This window comes from Dermacentor andersoni, chromosome 7 (genome assembly GCF_023375885.2).
Source record: "Dermacentor andersoni chromosome 7, qqDerAnde1_hic_scaffold, whole genome shotgun sequence".
NCBI lineage: Eukaryota > Metazoa > Arthropoda > Arachnida > Ixodida > Ixodidae > Dermacentor > Dermacentor andersoni.
In genome coordinates, this window is record NC_092820.1 from 94156449 (window position 1) to 94179640 (window position 23192).

The 23192-nt window shown below is 49.0% G+C and overlaps 1 protein-coding gene across 1 annotated transcript in view; it reads right to left on the reverse strand.

Moving 5' to 3' along the window:
* Positions 1 to 13997: 13997 nt before the first annotated feature.
* The window catches only part of LOC126534772 (uncharacterized), an 83262-nt gene continuing 74067 nt past the window's right edge, over positions 13998 to 23192 (reverse strand). Inside the window, exon 12 of the mRNA XM_055072977.2 lies at positions 13998 to 15962. Within this exon, the coding sequence (XP_054928952.1) occupies positions 15744 to 15962 (219 nt within the window). The 3' untranslated portion in view covers positions 13998 to 15743. The remainder of the gene's footprint in view (positions 15963 to 23192) is intronic.

Sequence of the window (23192 nt, forward strand, 5' to 3'; positions counted from 1 at the left end):
CCGCCTCGAGCTGCTGTGATGCGCGAATCCCTGGATGTGACAGACGATTAAGGTCATCCATAAGTGCACTTCGGGACCTTGAGTGACACTTTAGGCTACGAGGTGCTAAACGGGAAAACAGAGCGCACTCGCAGTAAAAAAAAATGGCGACAGCCTAAAGCGTGTTTTTTGAAGATGTAGATTAAAAAGAAAAGAACTTCTAAAAATTTGTTGTTTTATGTTGTAATACAGATAAAAACAACCATAATGTATATTTCCTCAACAAAAAACGAAAAGGTTTTTATTATAAGAGTGTTGCAAGTCAATACGGGTCAAGACGAATATCTAGCCAATACAGAACAACGTGGTGGCGTGCGACGAGACGGCATTTGAGCCTGCTGAAACAGAATATGATAAAATTTCTGTTCTCGTTATTTTGTTAAAGCCTGTTCATGAACTAAAATATACCTATATGTCCTTTTTTTATTCATTACATCTTGTACCATTCAAACCGCTGGCGGCAAGGCTATGCACTCGGCCAGCAAAGTGCTGTGAGCGCACTCCGACCGGAGTGCACTCTTCGCCAGATACACTCCACTTGCGATGTTTAGGTCTGGCAACGTGCACTAAAACCGAAGGACACTCTCCGTAAGTGTACTTAACTTGCCCGCTTCGGAGGGGGATTAGACTGCAGACCCTTCGGGGTCGGTATACATCTCCCAGTACTTTTCTCATAGCAGCAAACTATACGTACAAACTGTACGACGTTATAGTACCGCCTTTATAATTGACCGAGGTTGATCACATTTTGATTTATTAGCCGGGGTACGAATACCGTCGGCGTATTAACATGAATCACACCCAATAGACATTGATACGAACAATTGTATAACACAGTGCCAGATCACTTCACAATCCGTATATCTTTCGCTTACGCCCGTTGAGTATCTAAGCAGAACTTAAGAATCGGCACGTCGCGTCATAAATTTGCGTCGAACGGCCGCAGTAGGAATACTTGCGTTGCCGCCATACGATCTCCGTCCCTGTCCTCGACAGGGACGGAGAGATGCGTCTTGCTGCTGTCGTCAGATACACAACTACTCGATTTACACAAACCGCAGGATTTATCCTCCACCTCACAGAAAGCTCAGCACTGAAGAGGCAGTAGCTCTCCGACTTATTCAGACCAACACATTTCCAAACCTACACAGATACAGTAAAATGCTCCCACATACATATCGCGGCATCTACCCCTGGTGCGGCGACACACGCCCTACACCCTCACATATCGTAGGGGGGCGGGGGCTAACCTCAACACTTAAAGACGCCTAGCACGTCATTTGAGCGGTGGGAGGTACAGCTGACTGGCGATACCCTGGCAGCACAAGAAGCTCTCGTCCAGAAAGTACGTCGAGCAGCCATGGCCAGTGGAGTCCTGGAATGAGGACGCCACCCATTTGACTACAAGAGCAACCACCTCGATGGTCCGAATAAATGTTTTCTCTCTCTCTCTCTCTCTCTCTGAGCCAACGCGGCCAAAATATGAAAAACAAAAAAAATACTTTAACAACACCTGCATACGGGCTAGATGGTGCATTGCAGATGGACGGAAAATAAGCGCAGTGGAAGACGCACACAACAGCGCCTATCCTGTGTCTTTCTCAGCTGTTGTGTGTGTCTTTCAGTGCGCTTATTTTCTGTCGAAAAAATACTTTGGAATCCTTGAGGTCACGCCATCTTTCATGTTCTCTTCTAACAATGAACCCATTATTGCGAAAGCAACAAAACCAGCGTTCTCAAATGGAACTTCATGATTATGGCTTTGAGGCGTTCTTCTGGCGTTTCTAATGTGAAGCATTCTTTGGCACACCTTAGCTACTTTCTCGTAGGTAGTGTACGTTCTTCTATCGCCACGTTTCGGGTCTCTTCAATAAAATAAAATTCAAGTGCTCCAAGGTAAAGCCTTTAAATAAGTATCAAAAATAGCGCCATGCTTTTAAGATTGCCGCCGTCCTCCTCCCCCTGCGCTTTCTCTCGACCCTCGGCCCTCCGACTGGCCGAATGCCGTCATGTGTTCATTATGCAAAAATAGAGGTGAGGCGTGCAGACAGGACACAAGAGTAGAGAAGTGGACAACACCTCACCTCTTTTTTTGCATAATGAATCCTTACCAACCAGCTCAACTTTCTGTCGTTCTATATATATAAGCCGTCATGTGCTCTCGCGAGCTTTTTTCTTGCTTCACCGTGCGGAACATTGGAAGCAGCGTACGCAATCACCACGTATCGCGCCTCCTTTGTGCTTTTGTACCGCAGTTCCGTGTTCGCGATGACGCGTTGCTGGTCCGTCGGGTTCAGCACAAGTGAAAGAAACGGCAAGCGACTATTCCCTATTAAATTATGGAGTTTTACGTGCCAAAACCACTTTCTGATTATGAGGCACGCCGTAGTGGAGGACTCTGGAAATTTCGACCACCTGGGGTTCTTTAACGCGCACCTAAATCTAAGCACCACGGTTGTTTTCGCATTTCGCCGCCACCGACTTGTGGCCTCGTGACCTTGTGATGACATGTGACCTCGTGCTCAGCAGCCCAACACATAGCCCTTGAGCAACCACGGCGCGTTAATTCCGTATTCCATCTACCAAGCAAGACGTGGCACGGACAAAGGTCTGGCTTCAAAGAACCAGCCGGGCTGATTTCAACCCAACGCAATGGTCCGGGCTCTGTGAGGTGATTCTTCGCTTCTCACTAATCTCATATGCTACCTTGTATGCGGCTTCGTTAGTTTTTCGATCTCCTAAGTGCCGTATGTTCGCGCTGCGTTTATTTGCAACTTTCGTGCCCGATTTTAATCAGGTCATCTTCAAACGCACTTGCTTTTTGCCGACTCAATCATGCATTTCATGGCGTTGTCTTTGTTTGGCCTGAATGTATGCGAACAGCACCTTTTGAGTGCATCGCCGCACGTTACGAAGCGGTGACGGTACGTAGGCAAACACATGCGCTGATGACGTCCCGATCATTATAAGCCGTTATCGCTCTCTGGGGCCTTATCCATCCGCTTCGAACCGTTATGAATCGCGACCAAACGTACTCGGGCGGCGGCACCGCCGCGCGGACCGTACCTTGAAAGCCATCTGCGATGCCGACGAAAGAGTACCGAACGCTGATATAGCTTGTTACGTTTCGCCTACAACGCGCGGTAATGCCGGCGCGGATGCAACGGACGCCGGGGCTTCGTTCAAAGCGGCGGACATTTTGGCCCGTTCGACGCCGCCGCAACGCCTCCCCGCCAAGCGTGTCCAGGCGTGTTTCAGTGCCACGTGTCTTCGTGTGTGCGTGTGTGTGTGTGTGCCCTCGCTTGTCAAAGCGCGGCAGCCGGGGAGCGGAGTTCCCCAAATGAGGAGCCAGGAGGTCTCTCGGCTCGACCGTGCGCGCCGTCGTGTGGGCGGGTTGGCGATGCGTCACTACACTCGGCTCACCATGTCTCTCGGCTCGACCGTGCGCGCCGTCGTGGGCTCATGCTCCGCCGTCGCGTGGGCTCTTCCCGTGACCTTCCCTTTTGGACCGCGACGCCGAGAGTATAAGAGCAGCTGCCCCCGGACGCCAGGAGAGAGGCTCCGATTTGTACTGTTGAGTTACGTGCTCTCCCGTCTCTCCACTTCGGTCGACCTGACCGGCCGCTCTTTTGCTATGTTAGAATAAACAAGTTGTTCTGTTACCAGTCTTCTCTTGCTTTGCCGGGACCTTCGGATGCTTCCAGTGCCCCAGGCCGCCAGGCCAACGCTACCCTTGGGGCTTGCGACCCATTGGCAATAACGGGCGTCAGCACCGAGAACCCAACAACTGATTGCCAGCGGTGAGATCGCGACAACGGAGGCCAGCAGCGAAGAGATGCGGTTGACTGTATGCTGAGCAGCACAACGACCATCCGGGAGCAGTGCAACGAGCCCTGTGTGATGACTGGTTGCCTGCAGCGGAACGACTGCGCTGAAGTCTTGGCTGCGAGGTTTGGTGAGTGCGGGACTTTCTTCTTCTGAGTTTTGCCAGGCTTTTGTTAGTGTTAGAAACAGAGCTGGTAATTGTGGTTGTCGTTGCTGCCGGGTTAGTTTGCGGCAAGACAATAGTGGACAGTAGAGAAAGCAGCATTCAGAGCAGCCATGGATTTGAAGTCGTTGCGCAAACCGAAATTGCTGGAGCTTGCAAGAGAGTTGGGTCTGGATGTCTCAGACAAACTCAGAAAACCAGAACTGCTAAGGGCTATTCTTGAGTTAGAAGCTGAGGATGACGAGCTGTCGGAATGCCTTGAGACCATTGAGGAGAGGGAGACGGCAAAAAGACAGGAGCGTGAACGAAAAGAACAGATAGAACGAGAGCAACAAGAGAAAGAAAGAGAGCGCGACCGTCAACACGCTTTGGAAATGAAGCGTCTCGAGTTAGAGATGGAACGCGCTCGTAATGGAAGTCAGGCACACGGTGCAGGAGAACGAGTATTGTTCAAAATGACTGACCTGATGCGGCCGTTTAAGCTTGGAGAGGACATTGGTTTGTTCCTGGTTAACTTTGAGCGAACGTGCGAGAAGCAGGGGATCTCTCGGGAAACGTGGCCACAGCGCTTGCTCACTTTGCTACCCGGCGAGGCGGCCGACGTAGTCGCTCGCTTGGAGAGAGAGGAGGCAGAGGATTTCGACAAAGTGAAATCGAGTCTGCTAAAAAAGTACCGGCTGTCAGCGGAGGCGTTCCGTCGGAAGTTTCGGGAAAATGAGAAAGGCAAAAGTGAGTCATATACAGAGTTTGCGTACAGGCTTATGTCAAACATGCAGGAGTGGCTCAAAGAAGAGAAAGCGTTTGGTGACCACGAGAAAGTTCTGCAGTGTTTCGGGCTAGAACAGTTTTATAGTCGGTTACCTGAGAACGTGCGGTACTGGGTCTTGGATAGGCCAGACGTTAGTACGGTGGCTAGAGCCGCTGAGTTAGCCGAGGAGTTTGTGACGCGTCGGGCTCGTGGAGCTAAGGACGGTCAAAAGGGTGAATTTGGCTCCAAGTTTGAGAGGCCAAAGTTCACGCCCATGAGAGCAAAGGGGGACACACGTAGTTCGGATGCGAGTGAAAGCAGTCCGACCGAACGTACGGAGACGGCGGCAACCGAAGCCGAACGCAGAAAGCGGTTCGAGACGAGGCAAGCGCGCGTTTGTTATACGTGCCAGAAGCCGGGTCACTTTTCGGCGCAGTGTCCAGAAACAAAAACAAAAGTCGTGTTTTTGTCTATATGCAGCACTGACGAGAACATGAAGCTTCTCGAGCCTTACATGCGAGACCTCCTCGTGAACGGGAAAGAGTGCCGAGTGCTTCGCGATTCCGCAGCTACAATGGATGTAGTTCACCCCTCTTACGTAGAACCCGATATGTTCACGGGCGAGTGCGCATGGATCAAGCAAGCAGTGGAAGCTCATAGCGTGTGTCTGCCGGTAGCAAAAGTGCTTATTGAAGGACCTTTCGGAGCACTTGAGACGGAGGCCGCAGTGTCATCTATGCTGCCCCCCCAGTACCCGTACCTATTTTCGAACAGGTCCGATCACCTCCTGCGCGAGAAGGGGCTTTTGTTTGGTGAGGCTAGCGTTCAGGCCTTAACCAGATCGAAGGTTCGGGAGCTCGCTGCAAAGGCGGTAGCTGCGGGGCCGACGTTGTTGAATGATGAGAAAGGGTCAGAGGCGCAGCAAGCTGGTATTCAGAGCACGCCCGAACGGGAAAAAATTGAGCCTGTAGCGTTAAAGGCACCAGATACTGGAGAGGAAATTCCCGACACGGGAAAGTTAGAAGAGCTGTCTCCAGATTTGCTCATCGCGCCTACGTCAGACGGACTTAACAGGTTGCTAAAAGTCAGCCGGTCGGCTTTGATAGCCGAGCAAAAGAAGGATGGCAGCCTAGAAAACATACGCTGCATTATCAAGGAAGGTATCGCCAAGAAAAATGCTCGCTTTGTGGAAAGAGGTGGGGTCCTGTACCGGAAGTATCTAGACCGCAGGGGAGTGGAGTTCGATCAGCTGATCGTGCCTCAATGCTATCGTCAGGATCTGTTGCGCTTGTCGCATGGGGGTTCGTGGTCCGGACACCTAGGAGTTAAGAAAACTAAGGACCGTCTCTTGCAAGAGTACTATTGGCCAGGGTGTTTTCGGGACGCAGACCACTTTGTGAAGACATGCGACACCTGTCAGCGGGTGGGCAAGCCAGGGGACAAATCGAGGGCGCCGTTGAAGTTGGTACCTATCATTACGGAGCCTTTTAGACGGCTCGTTATTGATACAGTGGGACCTCTCCCGGTAACAGCCACGGGGTACCGACACATTTTGACTGTGATCTGCCCAGCGACAAAGTTCCCTGAAGCAGTGCCGCTTAAAGAACTCAGCTCAGTTGAGATAGTCAATGCACTACTGTCCATATTTGCGCGAGTTGGTTTTCCTGCAGAAATCCAGTCAGATCAGGGCACAGTGTTTACTAGCGCTTTGACGACAGCCTTTCTCGAAAGGTGCGGGGTAAGGCTATTACACAGCTCAGTGCACCACCCCCAGTCGAATTCCGTTGAGAAGCTCCACTCCGTCATGAAGCGCGTGTTGAGAGCATTGTGTTTTGAACATCAAACTGACTGGGAGCTGTGTCTGCCTGGAGTGATGTTTGCATTAAGAACCGCGCCGCATGCGGCTACGGGGTTTTCGCCAGCTGAGCTGGTGTACGGTCGCTCGCTGCGATCTCCGCTTCGCATGCTTCGAGAATCATGGGAAGGCAGGGGCGACGACCCAGTCGTGGTAGAGTACGTGCTTAAGCTCCTCGAACGCTTAAGAAGGGCACAGGAGTTGTCAGGTGAAGCAATGGCAGAGGCCCCCCAGTTGAAAATGACAACAGAGGTTGTGTTCAGTACTACAGAAATTTCTGTTGTACAACAGGATTTTTCTGTAGTAACTACAGATTCCTGATGGAGCGACAGACTTTTCTGGTGTACAACAGACATTTCTTGTTGTGACTACAGAAGTAGACTCTGTCGTATGTATGTTGTTACAACAGAAAGCTGAAGCTCTACAACAGATTTTTGTAGTACTACAGAAAAATTTGTCATCACTACAGGCACCCTGTTGTCCCAACAGAAGTGTTCCTGAAGTAACCCGAAAAACTTCTGTAGTGCTAGAGAGAGCTGTTGAAATACTACAGAAACCTATTGTGGCAACAGGCCCCGAATTGTCACAACAGAAGTGTTCCTGAAGTAATGCGACCAACTTCTGTTGTACTACAGAAAAACGTTGTTGTACGACAGAAACCTATCATTGCAACAGCCCCCAGTTGTCATAACAGAAGTGTTCCTGAAGTAATGGACAAACTTCTGTTGTACTACAGAGAACTCTTCCACAACAGAAACCTATCGTCGCAACATGTACGCAATGATGACAACAGAAGTGCACTGAAATTGTGCGATGCGACAAGCTTCTGTAGTGCCCAGTTGCAAACGACAAGAGGAATTCCTGTCGCAACTACAGAAATTCTGTTGTACGACAGAAGTTCTTGACATTTCTTAATTGAGAGACATTTCTGACGTTGCGACAGAAATTTTGATGTCGCAACAGAAGCATTCTGTCGCGAAGGCCAATGGTTATGAAGTCGCAACAGAAACGTTCTGTCGCGACAGCAAGAGTTCTGTAGTCGGAACAGCTTTATATCCTGACAGCGACTCCAACGTTACGACACCAATTCTGATGTCGCAACAGAAACATTCGTTCGCGACGGCCAAGAGTTCCGATGTCGGAACAGAAGCGCTTTCCGTCGCGGCCCTTTAAAATTGTATGTCAGTTTTGCATCGGTGGTGTACACTGTACTTTTCTCTTGCGCGGTATTCAATCACGCTTCTCTGAAGCCGGCAATGCTGATGGCACCGACACCGGTATTAAAGTCGACGTGGCGAATAGTTATAATTGTGCCGTGACGACGCGGCACCAGCACGCCCTACCGGCCTCCTCAAAATCGGCCGCTGATCAAAATCATACCATCTACGGGAATGGCTGCGTATCCGTCTTTTTTTTTTTGGTAAGATGTGGCACACAGGCCTGTGGACTTACATGTGCTGTTACACTGACACATTAGTTAATTTCCCAGGAATATTTCACAAGCTTATGCGAAGCGGAAAAGAAGATTTGGGTTGTTTCACAAATTTGCGTGAAAAGCTGTCTCGCTCGGATCTCATTAATCTGGTACAGTGCGGCCGTGAGAAGCCAGTATGCTGTCAGAAAGAACTCTCATCCACGAATGTTTATGTAGCTATTTTGCATTGAACACACGAATTATATGCGTGCTCAAAAGTGTAAAGAACGAGAGACAACTGTCGAAACTAGCAGTAATAACGCTAACAGTCAACGTTGTCTATTTCTGAATTTCTTATTTATTATGAATATTGTACATCAAAATCGATGTTCTAGCACTCCATGATGTACCTGTCGATGGTACGAACACTGTTGCTCTTCTAGAGATGCGTCACTTGACGCGGTGGAGTGATAGCTGATCTTGGCTCTTAAAATGCAAATGTAAACATCAGCGCATCAGCACGTCGTACTATTGACATGGCCGAAATGTACACTCGTAAGGCATGGCAGGGGTGGTGCAGTGGTAAGATGTCGGGCTCGGAATCGTGAGGTCGCAAGTTCGAATCCTAGGCGCGGACGGTTTTTGTGAAAAAAATTTTTTTTTTACTTTTATATTTTTCTTTTTTGTACTAACAAATTTGCATAGCCTTAAGGAGGTCTCTGCCAATTTTTAATTAAATATTGATCAGGAACTACAGAACTTTCTACTACAGGACGTCACACTACAGACAACAGAACTACAGGCAACAGAACTACAGGCAACAGAACTACAAGCAACAGAACTACAGGCAACAGAACTACAGGCAACAGAACTACAGAAACAACGTCCCAAAATACGACAGACTGTGAAAATTTCCTGTTGTGTTTTTCAACTGGGCCAGCAGAGGGCCAAGGTTTATTATGATCGGACAGCCAGGGCCCGTCGTTTTGAGGTGGGCGATGAGGTCATGATATTGCGCACATCGCTAAAGAACAAACTCGACGTGCAGTGGGAGGGCCCAGCACGGATTGTTCAAAAACTGTCGGACGTTAACTACGTGGTGAGTCTGCCAGGAAAGCGGAAAGCACAGCAAGTTTACCACTGTAATCTGCTCAAACCCTATAAGCAACGGGAAGCAGTGGTGTGCATGATGGTAAACGTGCCCGAAGAGCTTCCGGTCGAGCTTCCGGGACTAGGCTCAGTGACGAACAGGAAAGAGCTTTTAGCGCCCTAAAGAGCGCCCTAACAAGCCAGCCTGTGCTACGATCGCCCGACTACACAAAAGGGTTCGTTGTTCAGTGTGATGCTAGTGAGCGAGGCATGGGCGTTGTACTGTGCCAACGGGAAAATGGAGAAGTAGAACACCCCGTCCTGTATGCTAGTCGTAAGCTGACGAGTCGTGAGCAGGCGTATAGCGCCACCGAGAAAGAGTGTGCGTGTATCGTGTGGGCCGTTCAGAAATTGTCATGTTACCTAGCTGGCTCGAGGTTTATCATTGAGACGGATCACTGCCCTCTCCAATGGCTGCAGACCATCTCTCCCAAAAATGGCCGCCTCCTGCGCTGGAGCCTCGCTTTGCAACAATATTCCCTTGAGGTGCGTTACAAAAAGGGGAGTCTCAACGGTAACGCCGATGGCTTAAGTCGAAGCCCCTAACGTGGGAATCAGCCTCAAAATTGCTTGTTACTGATGTTTTTCTTCCTGAGGCAGGATTTTTTTTAACTTATTGCTTTTGTGTAGTGTTTCAAAGTGATGATGTGCTTTCTAGTGCAATTTTCCGATTTGTGGACGCGTTCTGAGTGCTGCTAAACTACTGTAAGGAACTAGGCAGCAGTATAAAAGGGGAAAGAGCCTGGCAGGGCTTAGTGAGGGTTGTGCCGTGCTTGCTGACTGAGCGGTTGACTTTCGGCGTAGTTCTAACGCTTGCCGGAAACGAGAACAAAAATGTCAACTCTCCCGAAGTCACTTTGCAGTGTCCTGTGTGCACCTGAACGTGAGAACGAGGCCTTCTCTGTGCGCTGCGCTCAAGAAACGCCAAAGGACGCCCGACTTCGGTTATGAGCATCATCGAGCGACATCCCTCCGGACAGCGGATGCAGTCCCCTGACCATCGGGATCTCCTTCCCCCGGCGGGGCGGTCTGTTACGTTTCGCCTACAACGCGCGGTAATGCCGGCGCGGATGCAACGGACGCCGGGGCTTCGTTCAAAGCGGCGGACATTTCGGCCCGTTCGACGCCGCCGCAACGCCTCCCCGCCAAGCGTGTCCAGGCGTGTTTCAGTGCCACGTGTCTTCGTGTGTGCGTGTGTGTGTGCCCTCGCTTGTCAAAGCGCGGCAGCCGGGGAGCGGAGTTCCCCAAATGAGGAGCCAGGAGGTCTCTCGGCTCGACCGTGCGCGCCGTCGTGTGGGCGGGTTGGCGATGCGTCACTACACTCGGCTCACCATGTCTCTCGGCTCGACCGTGCGCGCCGTCGTGGGCTCATGCTCCGCCGTCGCGTGGGCTCTTCCCGTGACCTTCCCTTTTGGACCGCGACGCCGAGAGTATAAGAGCAGCTGCCCCCGGACGCCAGGAGAGAGGCTCCGATTTGTACTGTTGAGTTACGTGCTCTCCCGTCTCTCCACTTCGGTCGACCTGACCGGCCGCTCTTTTGCTATGTTAGAATAAACAAGTTGTTCTGTTACCAGTCTTCTCTTGCTTTGCCGGGACCTTCGGATGCTTCCAGTGCCCCAGGCCGCCAGGCCAACGCTACCCTTGGGGCTTGCGACCCATTGGCAATAACGGGCGTCAGCACCGAGAACTCAACAAGCTTCACGCTTTGCGTTCTTGTCGCTCAGTAGCGTTGAAGGGAGACGCGCGGCGAGAGTTTTCGGAGAATGTGTGCTAGTTCAGCACCGCCGTGAGGGAACCACGGTCGACAGAAGAGAGAGCGAACGCCGGCGCAAGAGGAGCAGAGAGGAGATGGCGCTACCTTTAGTTCATTGATGGGTTTTATTGCCCGGTGGGATTGAGCGTTTTATTCCAAACGCAGCACGTTTGTACGCCTTGCGGATGAGGCGGTCTAGTTTAGTTCGTTCGGCCACCTGCCACTTGAGGTAGGAGGCGACGTACTTTATGTGACTGGTTACGAACGCCTGTACCAGGCGGGTCGTATTGCTTTCTTTTTTTCCACTATGTCTCTTCGTGATACGTTTCAGTAACCGGATCGTTTCATTGACCGCACGCTCTAGTCTGCGTACGGTTTCGCCGTTGTGGCCGTTGGCCGACAGGTGCAAGCCCAGTACCTTAATTTTGTGAACATGCGGGCCATAGGATTGCCGATCAATACCAGCACGGATAAATTTCTCGAACTGGGTTTACACAATACCCTAGACAAGATAATAGAAGCGCACAACGTCGCGCAGTACGAGCGTTTGTCAAAAAGCAGAACCGGACGACACATCCTCGAGACGCTGGGCATCAGCTACCACACAGAGCAGGGCGAGAAGGTTGCGATACCCAAACCGATTCGCGAGCGCATCGCCGTTTCGCCGTTGCCCAAGAACATGCACCCGACGCATCACGTTGGCCGGCGCAACAGGCGCGCGCGAGATTTGCAAAAGAAATACGGCAGCAACAAAGAAACTGTCTACGTAGATGCGGCCCGTTACGAGCGGCAACGTGGTTTTGCCGTCGCAATCACGGACCACAGCGGAACTTGCGTCGCGAGCGCGACGATACGCACGGGAGAGACGGAGGCGGCCGAGGAAGCAGCGATAGCCCTCGCGGTAGCCACCACGGATGCCGAGGTGATAATAAGCGACTCGCAGGCAGCGATACGCAACTACGCTAGCGGCCGGATCTCCCGGGAGGCGGCCCGCATTCTCCAAATTCAACAGGGCAATATTTGCCGCAAAAACGACCGTTTCCTCGTATGGACCCCCGCCCACACGGACCCTCCGCTCCCGGGAAACGAGACGGCCTACGCCTCGGCTCGAGGACTTACATGCCGAGCCGCGGCGCCCGCCGGCATTCCCGACGTCTCGCCCACCACGAGAGGGATGCGGGAGTGGACGTGGGGGGATCGCATGACCACTTTCAGAGACATCACGCAACACTACAGATTGAACAGATGTAAATACCCACCACCGCACGCCAAACTAAACAAGAAACAGGCGGTTGCGTGGAGGCAATTGCAGACACACACATATCCTAACCCGGCGATCCTTCACCTCTGCTGCCCCGACATTTATCCGTCCGACGACTGTAAAGCGTGCGGAGCCAGAGCGACGCTGCAGCACATACTGTGGGCATGTACCGGTAGCCAGCAGCAGGAGTCCCCGGCTAACGGGATAGAAATGGCAGTCTCGAACCGAGGGGCGCATTGGGAGGCGGCCCTGCTTAGCCACGACCTCGCCGATCAACTGTGGGCCGTCCGGCACGCCGAGGAAGCCGCCCGAGTCCAAGGACTCGAGGCCGTCACCTAGGCTGGGGTGCTTATGGCCCCACCCCGCCCAAATCGCCGGACATTTGCAATAAAGTTTCACTCCTCCTCCAAACGCAGCAGCCCGATGCTCCAACCGATACGCCACCATAGCGCGTATGTTCTTGTCGTGTCAACGGGCTGTGCGAGACGACTTGCGCGTGCACTTTGTCACATATAGCGCAGGCACGTACCCAACCGGGGGCCCGGGATCGTCTTCTGACTAGCGCCACTTGCATCAGTCATAGGAAGATTTGACGTGTAGATATGGAATCTGTCTCGACAGCCATCTTGCTTGTGCATCGGTGTCTCTCTTGTAGATATTGTAAATATATCTTTATATGTGACTTCTGCAACGTAACAAATTGGTGGACATGCCGGGTACTACCTTTGCAAATGTCAATATTGTTGTCAATATTGACAATATATTGTCAATATATTTACAAAATTTACAATATTTACATTCCCCGGACGCTCCACTTGATTAGTGCGACAGTAGCCGTCCTCAACGCAGACACCGTCATATTCTCGAGAGCACATTTTTCTTTGCAATACACATAACGTCATCGACTTCTGCTGCAGTGCTGCCTTCTCTTAACCTCCGAAACACATGCACAGACACCACCTCTCTTGGAGTCTGTGCGGCGTGTAAAACCACATGCAAATAGGTGTGCAATAATTCGAAATTTTAACTAGTCAAACATTGTCTTATTCCATGAGGTCAGAATAGTCAGTATTCACAAACACGAATATTTTTCGAGTGGTTTTCAAATTCATGTCACATCGTCAAGTGTGCAAAATCAAACATGAGTATGCGGTTGCAAACGCGATAAAATATTCGCCATCATAGTGGAGATAAAGACCGAAGAATCGGTAGAACACGCCACGCGTCGCATTTTTCTGGATAAACCACATCAATCATGCGCACAATAATTTCGATAAGACGTGGCATTCGGCAGTGAGTATCGTCGGGGGATTATCAGACTATATATATATATATATATATATATATATATATATATATATATATATATATATATATATATATATATATATATATATATACAGACCATGAGAAGCCAACAAACACTGACACTAAGGACAACATAGGGGAAATTACTTGTGCTTAATAAATGGAATGAAGAAACGATAAGTTAATGGAAATTAAAGTGGATGAAAAAACAAATGCGAAGGTTGTGGCTTCGGTTCCCACCTGCGGCAAGTTGTTCTATGTTGTCCTTGGTGTCAGTGTTTGTTGGCTTCTCATGATATGACTAATAAAAATCGGGCCCCTCGGTTAACCCCCTTTCTTCTCCTTTATATATATATATATATATATTAATGTGGAGTCATAACGCATATTATGGCGTCTGTTGAACGCCCTTTATATACAATGGGCCAGAAAATAAACTGAACCCTGTTTCTCATTCTGCCGACCTCCGTGGCCATTCGCCATTTTATGTGGGCGAGGCGAATAATCTTACAAAGTGCCAAACGTTTCTGAACTTTTGCACGTAGCCTGGGTCTCAGACATTTTACCTGTGCTACCGTATGCGACCAACAAAAATGTGAACCTTTTTACTGGCCGCATGCAAACAAACGGTCTGCAATCCAGATTTTCATTGAACCCGACCCTTTTGATGCGGGCTCTACCAGTCTTGCCACTGGGAGCATTTCAAAATTCTTGATCCTGGTGCACATCTTGTCAAACGCGAAATGGATTGACTAGGCTTGACAATAACTGCGCATCACTTGTTGCATCTAGCAACTGGACTGAACTGAGAAACGAAGCGATTCCTGCGATAGCAACCGTCATGTTCGTTTTCATCGTCATTATCGCGTATTCAACCCTAAAGGGACCTAATGCACGTACCTACCGAGACGGCAGCAGAAAAAAGAACAACAGTCATTTACTATGGACTACACGGAGCGTTTCCAATTCATTGCCGTAAATAGAACATACCGGTCAAATAATAACCGCAACTATTTATAAGAACAGCGCAAAGATTACAACTTCCACACATGCCAAGAGCAATGAAGTTATTCGTAAGTCAATGAAGTGGAACATTTTCGCTGTCAACCACCACCGTTTCAAGAAAAAAAAAGAAATAATGATAAAGAAACACTCGAAAAGAAAAAGGAGAGTAAGCGAAAAAAAAGCGAGCACAATCAAGCAATACTACAAAAAGCCACACCCGTACCTTGCCTTTCACTATACGCGCGTGTGTAGTTTGCGTTTAAGCTGAAACTGCGAAGCAAGCAACGAGACAGCAGAAAACCTCACTCCGTAACGTAACTAAACGAAAGCCTGCGGCTGAACCTCTCAATTTCCGGCTATTCAATCACATTGGTTAAATTGCTGCACCGGCAGGTCATCCCTTTGAGTAGCCTTCATTCTACTCAGCTGCTGTACCGCTGACTAAGTGAAGACCTGCTGGTAGTTAACAAGCTATCTGTGTACATGGCATCGTGCTGAAATTCGCTGGCTCTAAATATAATGCGGTGGGCAGAAGATTTCTGAAGACAGGAAGCTCTGTATTGACGGCACTATCGTCTAAAGGCGAACACATCTGCAAACGCTCGTCCTGACAAAGTTCAAGACACATGTCACCAAGTAAGTAGAAGCAAACAGGAAACTGGGCCAATGTGCTTCAAGCTCACTGGATTAGTTGAGTTCGGGTCAGTCAACCAAGAGCGACGTCACACGCGTAAACGTAAATGGTTTCATTTCCTAATAGGTGTGGTCATTTAACATCAAACATGCGTCGATTTATGAACACGCTGTCGGGCACCGTACCATTGCAAAAATCACGTAAGCCAGAAATATGTTCTGGCAAAAAGATCCGCGCACTGAAGCGTCAATGAGACTAATTCGTACCAGCTGTATGGCAACAGCAAATAATAGCCGGCCGAGACGTCTAACGAAACAGAAGAAAAATATCGACCTCATCTGGTCGGCGCGTGTCACACGATGAAAGATAGTTCTCCGTACTGCAGTTGCCGTGAGGTGTGAAACGATGTGCTTGGTGTTATCGAATGTGATGCGAAATAGGCCAGCCGGACCAAAAGAGCTAGACCGGCAAGTGCATACAATGCAGTGGTACTATACGTAGTCTGGCGTGGAGTGATGCAGCGATAGTGTATAGCGTCGTGTATCGCACTAATGTGCAGAGGCGTCTAGTGCGGCACGGAGGCGTCACGCTACACTTTGCAGAAGGGCGCCGTGGTGAAGTTGGCGCGATCCTTGCAGCCGTAGTGGTCGACGAACTCCTCCATGTTGTACAGCGGCAGCATGCACTTCTCGCGCGGCGTGAGCGGGTTCGCGACCTCCGAGGCGCTGCACCAGAGCAAGCAGTAGCGAGCGAAGAACACTTGCTCCGCCGCGGGCCAGTACTCGTTGAACATCTTGCCCGTTCCAGCCTGCGAGAACCCACACGCGAAGATGAAAGTGAAAGAACACTCGAGGCCAGGGTGGTCCTACAATGTTACTGGGCTCTAACGCTTACCATGCGACTTTGCCACTTGCGTGGCCAGGCAATTGCCACCGTCGCTAAATATATTACCCTCGCTATTCGCCACTATGACATCATGAATAGGGAAAACAAAATCGGTTCAAGGAACGTACGGAGCAGACAGAATCCAGGTCGATTCAAGTTCCTTATTTTAATGCTATTAGAAATAGTTTTTGGTATGCCTTTATAGCGGCATATTACAACAGGCATATAGTACCAGCGAATAGCAGTTACAACCAAGATATGCTCGTTTGCCGCATTGTAACCTAAGTCAAAGGGTTGCCTAGCGATAACTATGCATATGTGTATCTATTTCTATATGTCCGCTTCTAACCTGGTACCCGCCAACTTGGGTCACTAGGTAGTGCATGGTAAAATGTGTAGGCCACCGGGCTGCTGTGCTCGGGGAACTGCTTCAAAACAAACCATAAGACCAACTTCGTGTGCATTGAGCATGTAAGTGGTGCCCTTCAGTGTACATTGACGTCAACTTGGGCCACTGGGTACGTGTTGCTCTTCAATGCAGCATCCCTTCGACGCAAACATTGGTCACAGGATATTGGAGACAGGATATGTTCCGGCTTTCATTATAATCATTATATAAAGTATAAACAAGAAATACAAAATATAAAGAATTGTTGTAAAAAGTATCAACAATTACCCGCGAACAAACCGACGGATTGGCAATAGCATTGAAGTCGCTGTCAGGATCACTCAGAAGTGAAATAAGAAGAGAAAAGCTCGCCACCGAGAAGCGCACTTTCTTCACTTGCACCCGTCGCACTGCCGTAGGTGGCAACGCGACCGGTGCAAGCAGACGGGCTAGAGAACTGAAGAGGGATGGACGCTTCAGCGCTGTTTCCGGCAACTTCGACAATGTCTTTGCGCGCTGATTTGCGTCCCGCCTCAGCACATGGCATCACCAGGTCGGCCCGCCTCAGCTCATGTCTCGGTGAGGCGCCGCCGGCGCCAGCCTGACCAGTGTTCGACTCCCCATATGGCCGTCCGTCCGCGTCAGACGAAGCATCGAGAACACGTAGTTCGCAGGCCGCATAAGTGAACGTGTAACGACCAACATCGCGCACTTTACTCGGTCTCTGCTGCTGACTGTTCAATCTACCGAGTGAGGAGGTGCATCAGGTTTTGTGTGACAGTCGCCGAAATCTCTAAAGAATGGATGCCCTTCCGATTCATTTTTTAAGGAGAATAGCAGTTGCGACCAAGGAAACTGGCCGATCTGTTCGTTTGTCGCATTGTAACTCAACTGATCGGCTTTCCTGACGACCCGCCGTGGTGCCTTAGCCGCTATGGTGCTGTGCTGTATTAAGAACGGCCAGCTGCAGTGCAAGTTTTGCCGGCCAGTTGCGACAGTGGCGGCAACTTTCCTGGAGCGTCGCCGCAAACTTCTAGCCACGGCGTGACTAAAAGTCTACTGTGTGTGAACGACAATACGTGCGTCCTCCACTTTCCGTCGCTGGAGCCGAGTTTGACGAAGTCGCCATTGTGACTAAACGGGCTCGGCGGACCAACTATTGTTACTGAGCCCGCGGGAACGTCTACTGAGACCCCTTCCCACGTGCCGACCAAGACGCCAGACAATGGGCAGCCGGCAGGCGCACTGCAGCTCGGGGAATAAATGCCCCTACGGTGCCGGGTTGTCTCCCCTACGGTGCCTGGTCAACTCGCCTACGGTGCTTGGACGGCCGTTTCAGTCACCTGGGTATCGGGGGAGGACCGAGTGTTTATAAACCGTTGTTGTGCGGCTGCTCAGGACACTCTCTCTCAAGCAGTCATGTTAGACTGATATAAATACTGTAAATAAACCCATATTCCTCGTTCTCGATGAGAAGCAGTCCTTCCCTTCATCAACGTCCTCAGCGTGGATAAGTTGGACAACGTCATGGGCCAGCTACCTTCTAATTCATGCCCGACTCTAATCTTGACAACGGATCACGAGCGATGGGATTGAACCCCCAATCATAACAGCTGCTAAGGACAATGTCACGGAACCAAATCCCGCGACCTCGAGGCCGCATTTCGATGGGTGCGAAATGGCAAAGCGCCCGTGTCCAGCTCATTAGGGGCACGTTAAAGATCCTTCGGTGGTGGTCAAAATTAATACGGAGTCCCTCGCTACGGCGTGCCGCATAACGAAATCGTCGTTTTGGCACGTACAGCCCCCAAATTCAAGGGTTTCCTGCTGAAATTACTATAGAGAACTCTAACGCTGCGATTCTTCAGCTATCGAGTGAATAATGCTTAGAACATTTATTTGCCTGGTCTTCGTGCGTGTGGCTTCAGACGTTCTTGTAGCTTTGTTTAGTTTGCTTTATGTTCCTTTAGTGGCCTAAATTTCGAAGCCATTCTATCTCACTCTAAAACAGGAGCCAACAGCACTCTGCGCACATGGATAATCGTTTCGAATTAATTTGTTGCACTTATAAAACAATATTTTGTCGGGGATGATTTTTTCCAACGCCGTTACAAGCAAGAAGAACGAACTGTAGACAGATCCATGCACTAACGATCATTCCCATGGTGGCTGAACTGCCATGCTTGCAACTCGGTCCGTAGACACCAGCGCAGAAGCTCCCTCTAGTAATATTGTAGAAAACTATTATTCCTGTAAAGCAAAGGTAAAGATCTGACATCCTGGCAGATATACCACGTCCTCATGAACGATCTCATAGCTTGAAGCCCTGAATATTGAAACGGTTCTATTCCAATGTTTGTTCTTGTCGCACAGCTTCAGTAATCCGAGCGGTGCCCTACCTGCACGTTATCACTAGAGTCATCATCAGCATCATCATCAGCATCAGCATCTCCAATTACCCCTGCCCTGCGCCAACCGATTCCAACTAGCAGCAGCGAATTTCCTAATTTCGTCGCACCACCTAGTTTTCTGCCGTCCTCTACTGCGTTTCCCTTCTCTTGGTATCCATTCTGTCACCCTAATTGTCCAACGGTTATCTAATCTGCGCATTACATGACCTGCCGAACGCCATTTTTTTCTCTTGATGTCTATTAGAATATCATCTATACCCGTTTGCGCTCTGACCCAAACCGCTCTCTGTCTGTCTCTTAAATGCTGGGCACTAGAGTCAGCCGGTCGCCAACGGTGCTCCTCATACCAAAGCAATAGAACTGACCGAAAGGAATCGTTACATTTAAAAAACAAGCACGCCCGTATTTAAACAAGAGAACATGTCCTAGTGTCATTTTATCACCAGGTAACCATACTCCCATTTTATTGTGATAGCAATTAGGCACTCCAGCCGCATTCTTGCCGTCGGCGTCGCCGTGGTGGGCCGTATAAAGTCCAAGGGCGATAACAGCGTCGCCGCGCGCGGTGCCCTGCGTGTGCGAGTGAAGCACGGGAGGTAAGTTGACGATCGCGGCTCATTCTGAGGCGCGACAAGGATGAAAGAGGTAAAAAAGCGGAGAGCAAAGGCTCCGTCTTTCGTCGCGCGAAAGGCCGTGGGGGGTTGGCAGAGAGGGAGGGGGGGTCGGCGTTGTGCTCCGGCAGCAAGTGCACATTCAGCGACCGGGCGGAAGGGGAACTGATGATCGCGGCTCAATATCGCGCACCATATATGGAGGAAAGCGTAGAGGCAGCGTGGGAGGGACGGGGGCTGCTTTGACTCCACCAACAACTGGGTACACTTTGCACGGCCGCGCATCTCGAAAGCGATCTGTAGACGGCTCATACCTCTGTGCGCGCTACGTTCTCGCCGCTGTTGCGTTGGAGTGATAGACCACCCCAAGGTCATTTCGCTCGCTGCTGCTGCCGCGCTTGCTCCCACCAGCATTTGGACAGCGTGTCCGCGCTCAAGTGCGATGTGTTTATGTTTACTTGTGCACGCTGGCACCATGCTGCTAATTCAATTCGCAAGCGAATGTTTCCAAGGTTATACAGAAGATAAAACTAATATCTTCACTTTGTATAGCTGCCTACTAATCTGCTATCGCAATCGATGCTTCTCCTTTCGGGCGATACTGCGTCATTTTTTTATTAGAGTAATCGAGAAGCCAATCGGTAATCGCCTAATAATCTACACAACAAAATTTTACCTTTTGACACATAAGGAATTTGGTCTTCACGCTAACAGAATTAGCACTCATAAAATTTACTGATTGTATAAAACATTTCACTGGTAATGAAGCTATGGGCAGGAGCTGTTTCCAGTGATGCAACTAAAGCCTTCGACACCATTAACCAGATCATTCAACATGCTAAACTTGAATCGCTAGGAATCTTGAGTCAGTTCATAATCTCGGCCTACGACTGGCGAGCGGTGCCTATAGAACACCGCCTGTCCGAAGTTTATACGCTGACTGCAATGAGCCTTCCTTACAGCACCGCGGAGCCCTACTTACACTTTCCTATGTACTGAAAATTCGGTCATCACCACAACGTATATGCTACAACATGGTAACACAGTGCAAATCACGGTTACACTACACAAATAAACCCAGCATGATTCGGCCACTTATCTTACGGCACGAGGAACACTGTCAGACGTATGATGTTCCTCATGAAGTCCTGCAGGTTGCTGAAAGGCCACCAAGATTCCCCCGTGGTGCAATCTTACACAGCTATGTGACTGAACACTAACACATCTAAAGAATAAAGACATTCCACAAGAACACATGATAAAGAGTTCCGAGCTATTCAAGAAAAATATAGACCACGGAATTTTACACTGACGGCTCTAACACACAAAAATACGTAGGTGTCGGGATCATAACGAAAAATTGGAAAAATAGCATTCGGATAAATAACTTTTCTTCAGTCTTTACCGCCCAAGCTTATGCAATATGGATGGCAGTTAAGATAATTACTACCGACAAGCAAAATAGTGCTATTGTTTACACCAAGTCATTATTTGCCCTGACAGCTATAAACTTAAGCTCCGCGTCTGAACCCCTACTTGGCGATATCTTAAATATGTTCTTTTTGAATGAGAAATACGGAGGAACCATGCGATTCTGCTGGGTCCCAAGCTATGTTGGGATACCAGGAAATGAAGCAGCAGATAGAAGCGCATCCATGGCAGCGCGCAAAAGCACAACTCACGTAACACTTCCATACAAAGATAGTATCCGAGTGATTCATAAGGCCCTAACATCAAAATGGCAACAAGAATGGAACTCGTGCATAAATAACAAGTTACATATGACTAAACCCCTGCTTGGCGAGTGGAAATCATGCAGTCACCAAGAACGGTTCTATGAGGTGATGTTATGTCGACTTCGAATTGGACACATGCATCTAGCACACAATTTTCTATTCCGAAAAGAAAACCCACCAACTGGTGTGAAATGTCATGAATCGCTTACAATAAACCACATTATTATGTCATATCCACAAACTGAAACACAGGGGCCTAAACATTTTAACAATTTGTATCACTTGCATATACCTTTACACCCTGCCTTAATATTGGACGATGAGCCGCTAGTGCCATTCACTAACTTGTACGAGTTTTGAGAAGAAACTGGATATTTACATCGACTTTAAGGTAACGCAGCTATTGCTGCCTTAACATTGGATCTTGTACTGTCCTGTGACTGGCGCAGCATGGCCTTAGTCGCTTTTGCGCTATTAAACTTGAATTAACCTACTAAGTCTAAATACACCGGTATTGGTAATAAACAAGTGCTTCCAGCGAACGTCGGTACTGCTCGTTTTTGCCTCGCCCCAATCTACGCTACAGCGACATTCGCAATGAAATACGTACCCGAACGAATACCATGCGGTTTTCATAACATAACATTTTACTAGCGAAAGTAAACCCAAATTATGGTAGAATGACAGCACTATTTTGAGCCATTTCCCTTTGCAATTCTCTGTGATCGAACATTAGATCATCCCGGTCACAATGTGGTTTCAGACGGCTTTAAAAAAAGTTCTTGCTGACAACTTACATCACATAATGTGTAGCTCTGTTTCACTATTATTATCAAATTACTGTTCATGAATAGTCATCGTATAAAATTAGTTGCTGTGTTTTTATCTACTCGTGCATTTGTGTAATTTTTATGTTATTAATTAAAGTTGATTGTACTCACACGCCTACTAATCCACAGCCGATATCTTTCTTGCTCATTCCTGTGCAATGTTGAACTACCTCATCTGTTCAATTACTTATAATATGTTGATTTGTACATTTCTCCTATTTTAAATCTAATTTTTAATCTCAATCGTGTTATATTTTACACAATATTCTTTACCAGGAAGGTCCCCAAGACAGTTTTAAGCATAAAATACTTTTAGCTCCTGTTGTCGGCAACCTTCAAGTAACCTTGAACCAAAAGCCAGAGCTGTTATCGGGGCAAGTCGCGAGAACAAAACGAGATCACTCGGGCAACCAGTCAAAACATAAGAAAATGCGACCTCTGGCCCTAAACCGTTTACGCAGACCGCATTATATACGCTAGTTACTGCCCAAACAAATTACAAAAAAATATTGCATCTGAGTTCTTCCTAATCTTTGTTCACAATATCACTCAAGCTGAAACTTCTAGTACGCTGAAGTTTTATTTGTCATTTCCAATAGGCGATGTTCAAAAGGCAGATACAGGGCAGTATACATTTCCTTGTCATCTTTTGGCACTGAGCTCTGAACGCCAGCGGCCCGCGAGCTCGGCGGCGCCGGTTTTCCGTCACCTCGAGAGATGGCGCCACTCCGCGTAGCGTCTCCTTCAGGTGCTTCTAAACGCCGAGGCCGCGGGATCAAGTTCCGGCCGTGGTGACCGCATTTCGATGGAGGGGGAAATTCAAAAACTCCGGTGTTCCGTGCATTCGGGGGCACGTTAAAGATACCCTGGTGGTAAAAAAATCCTGAGTAACCCACTACGGCGCGCCTCATAACAAAATCGTCGTTTTCGAACGTAAAACCCCAGAATTCAATTCATTCTTCTCGCTAAGCAGTGCGCTCTGTCTTCCTGGCGGCTTTCGCTGCCTGTCGTGCGACGTTCGTACCGTTGCGAACATGCACTACGCCCATTATAAGATTGTGGCTAGTATCATATCCAAATAATCTGCTTTGCTGGTTGCCATTTCATGCTTACATACACTCTCGATTACGGGAGAGCCAACGGTTTCTTACTTTGGGACCTCCTTCTGTGTCAAATC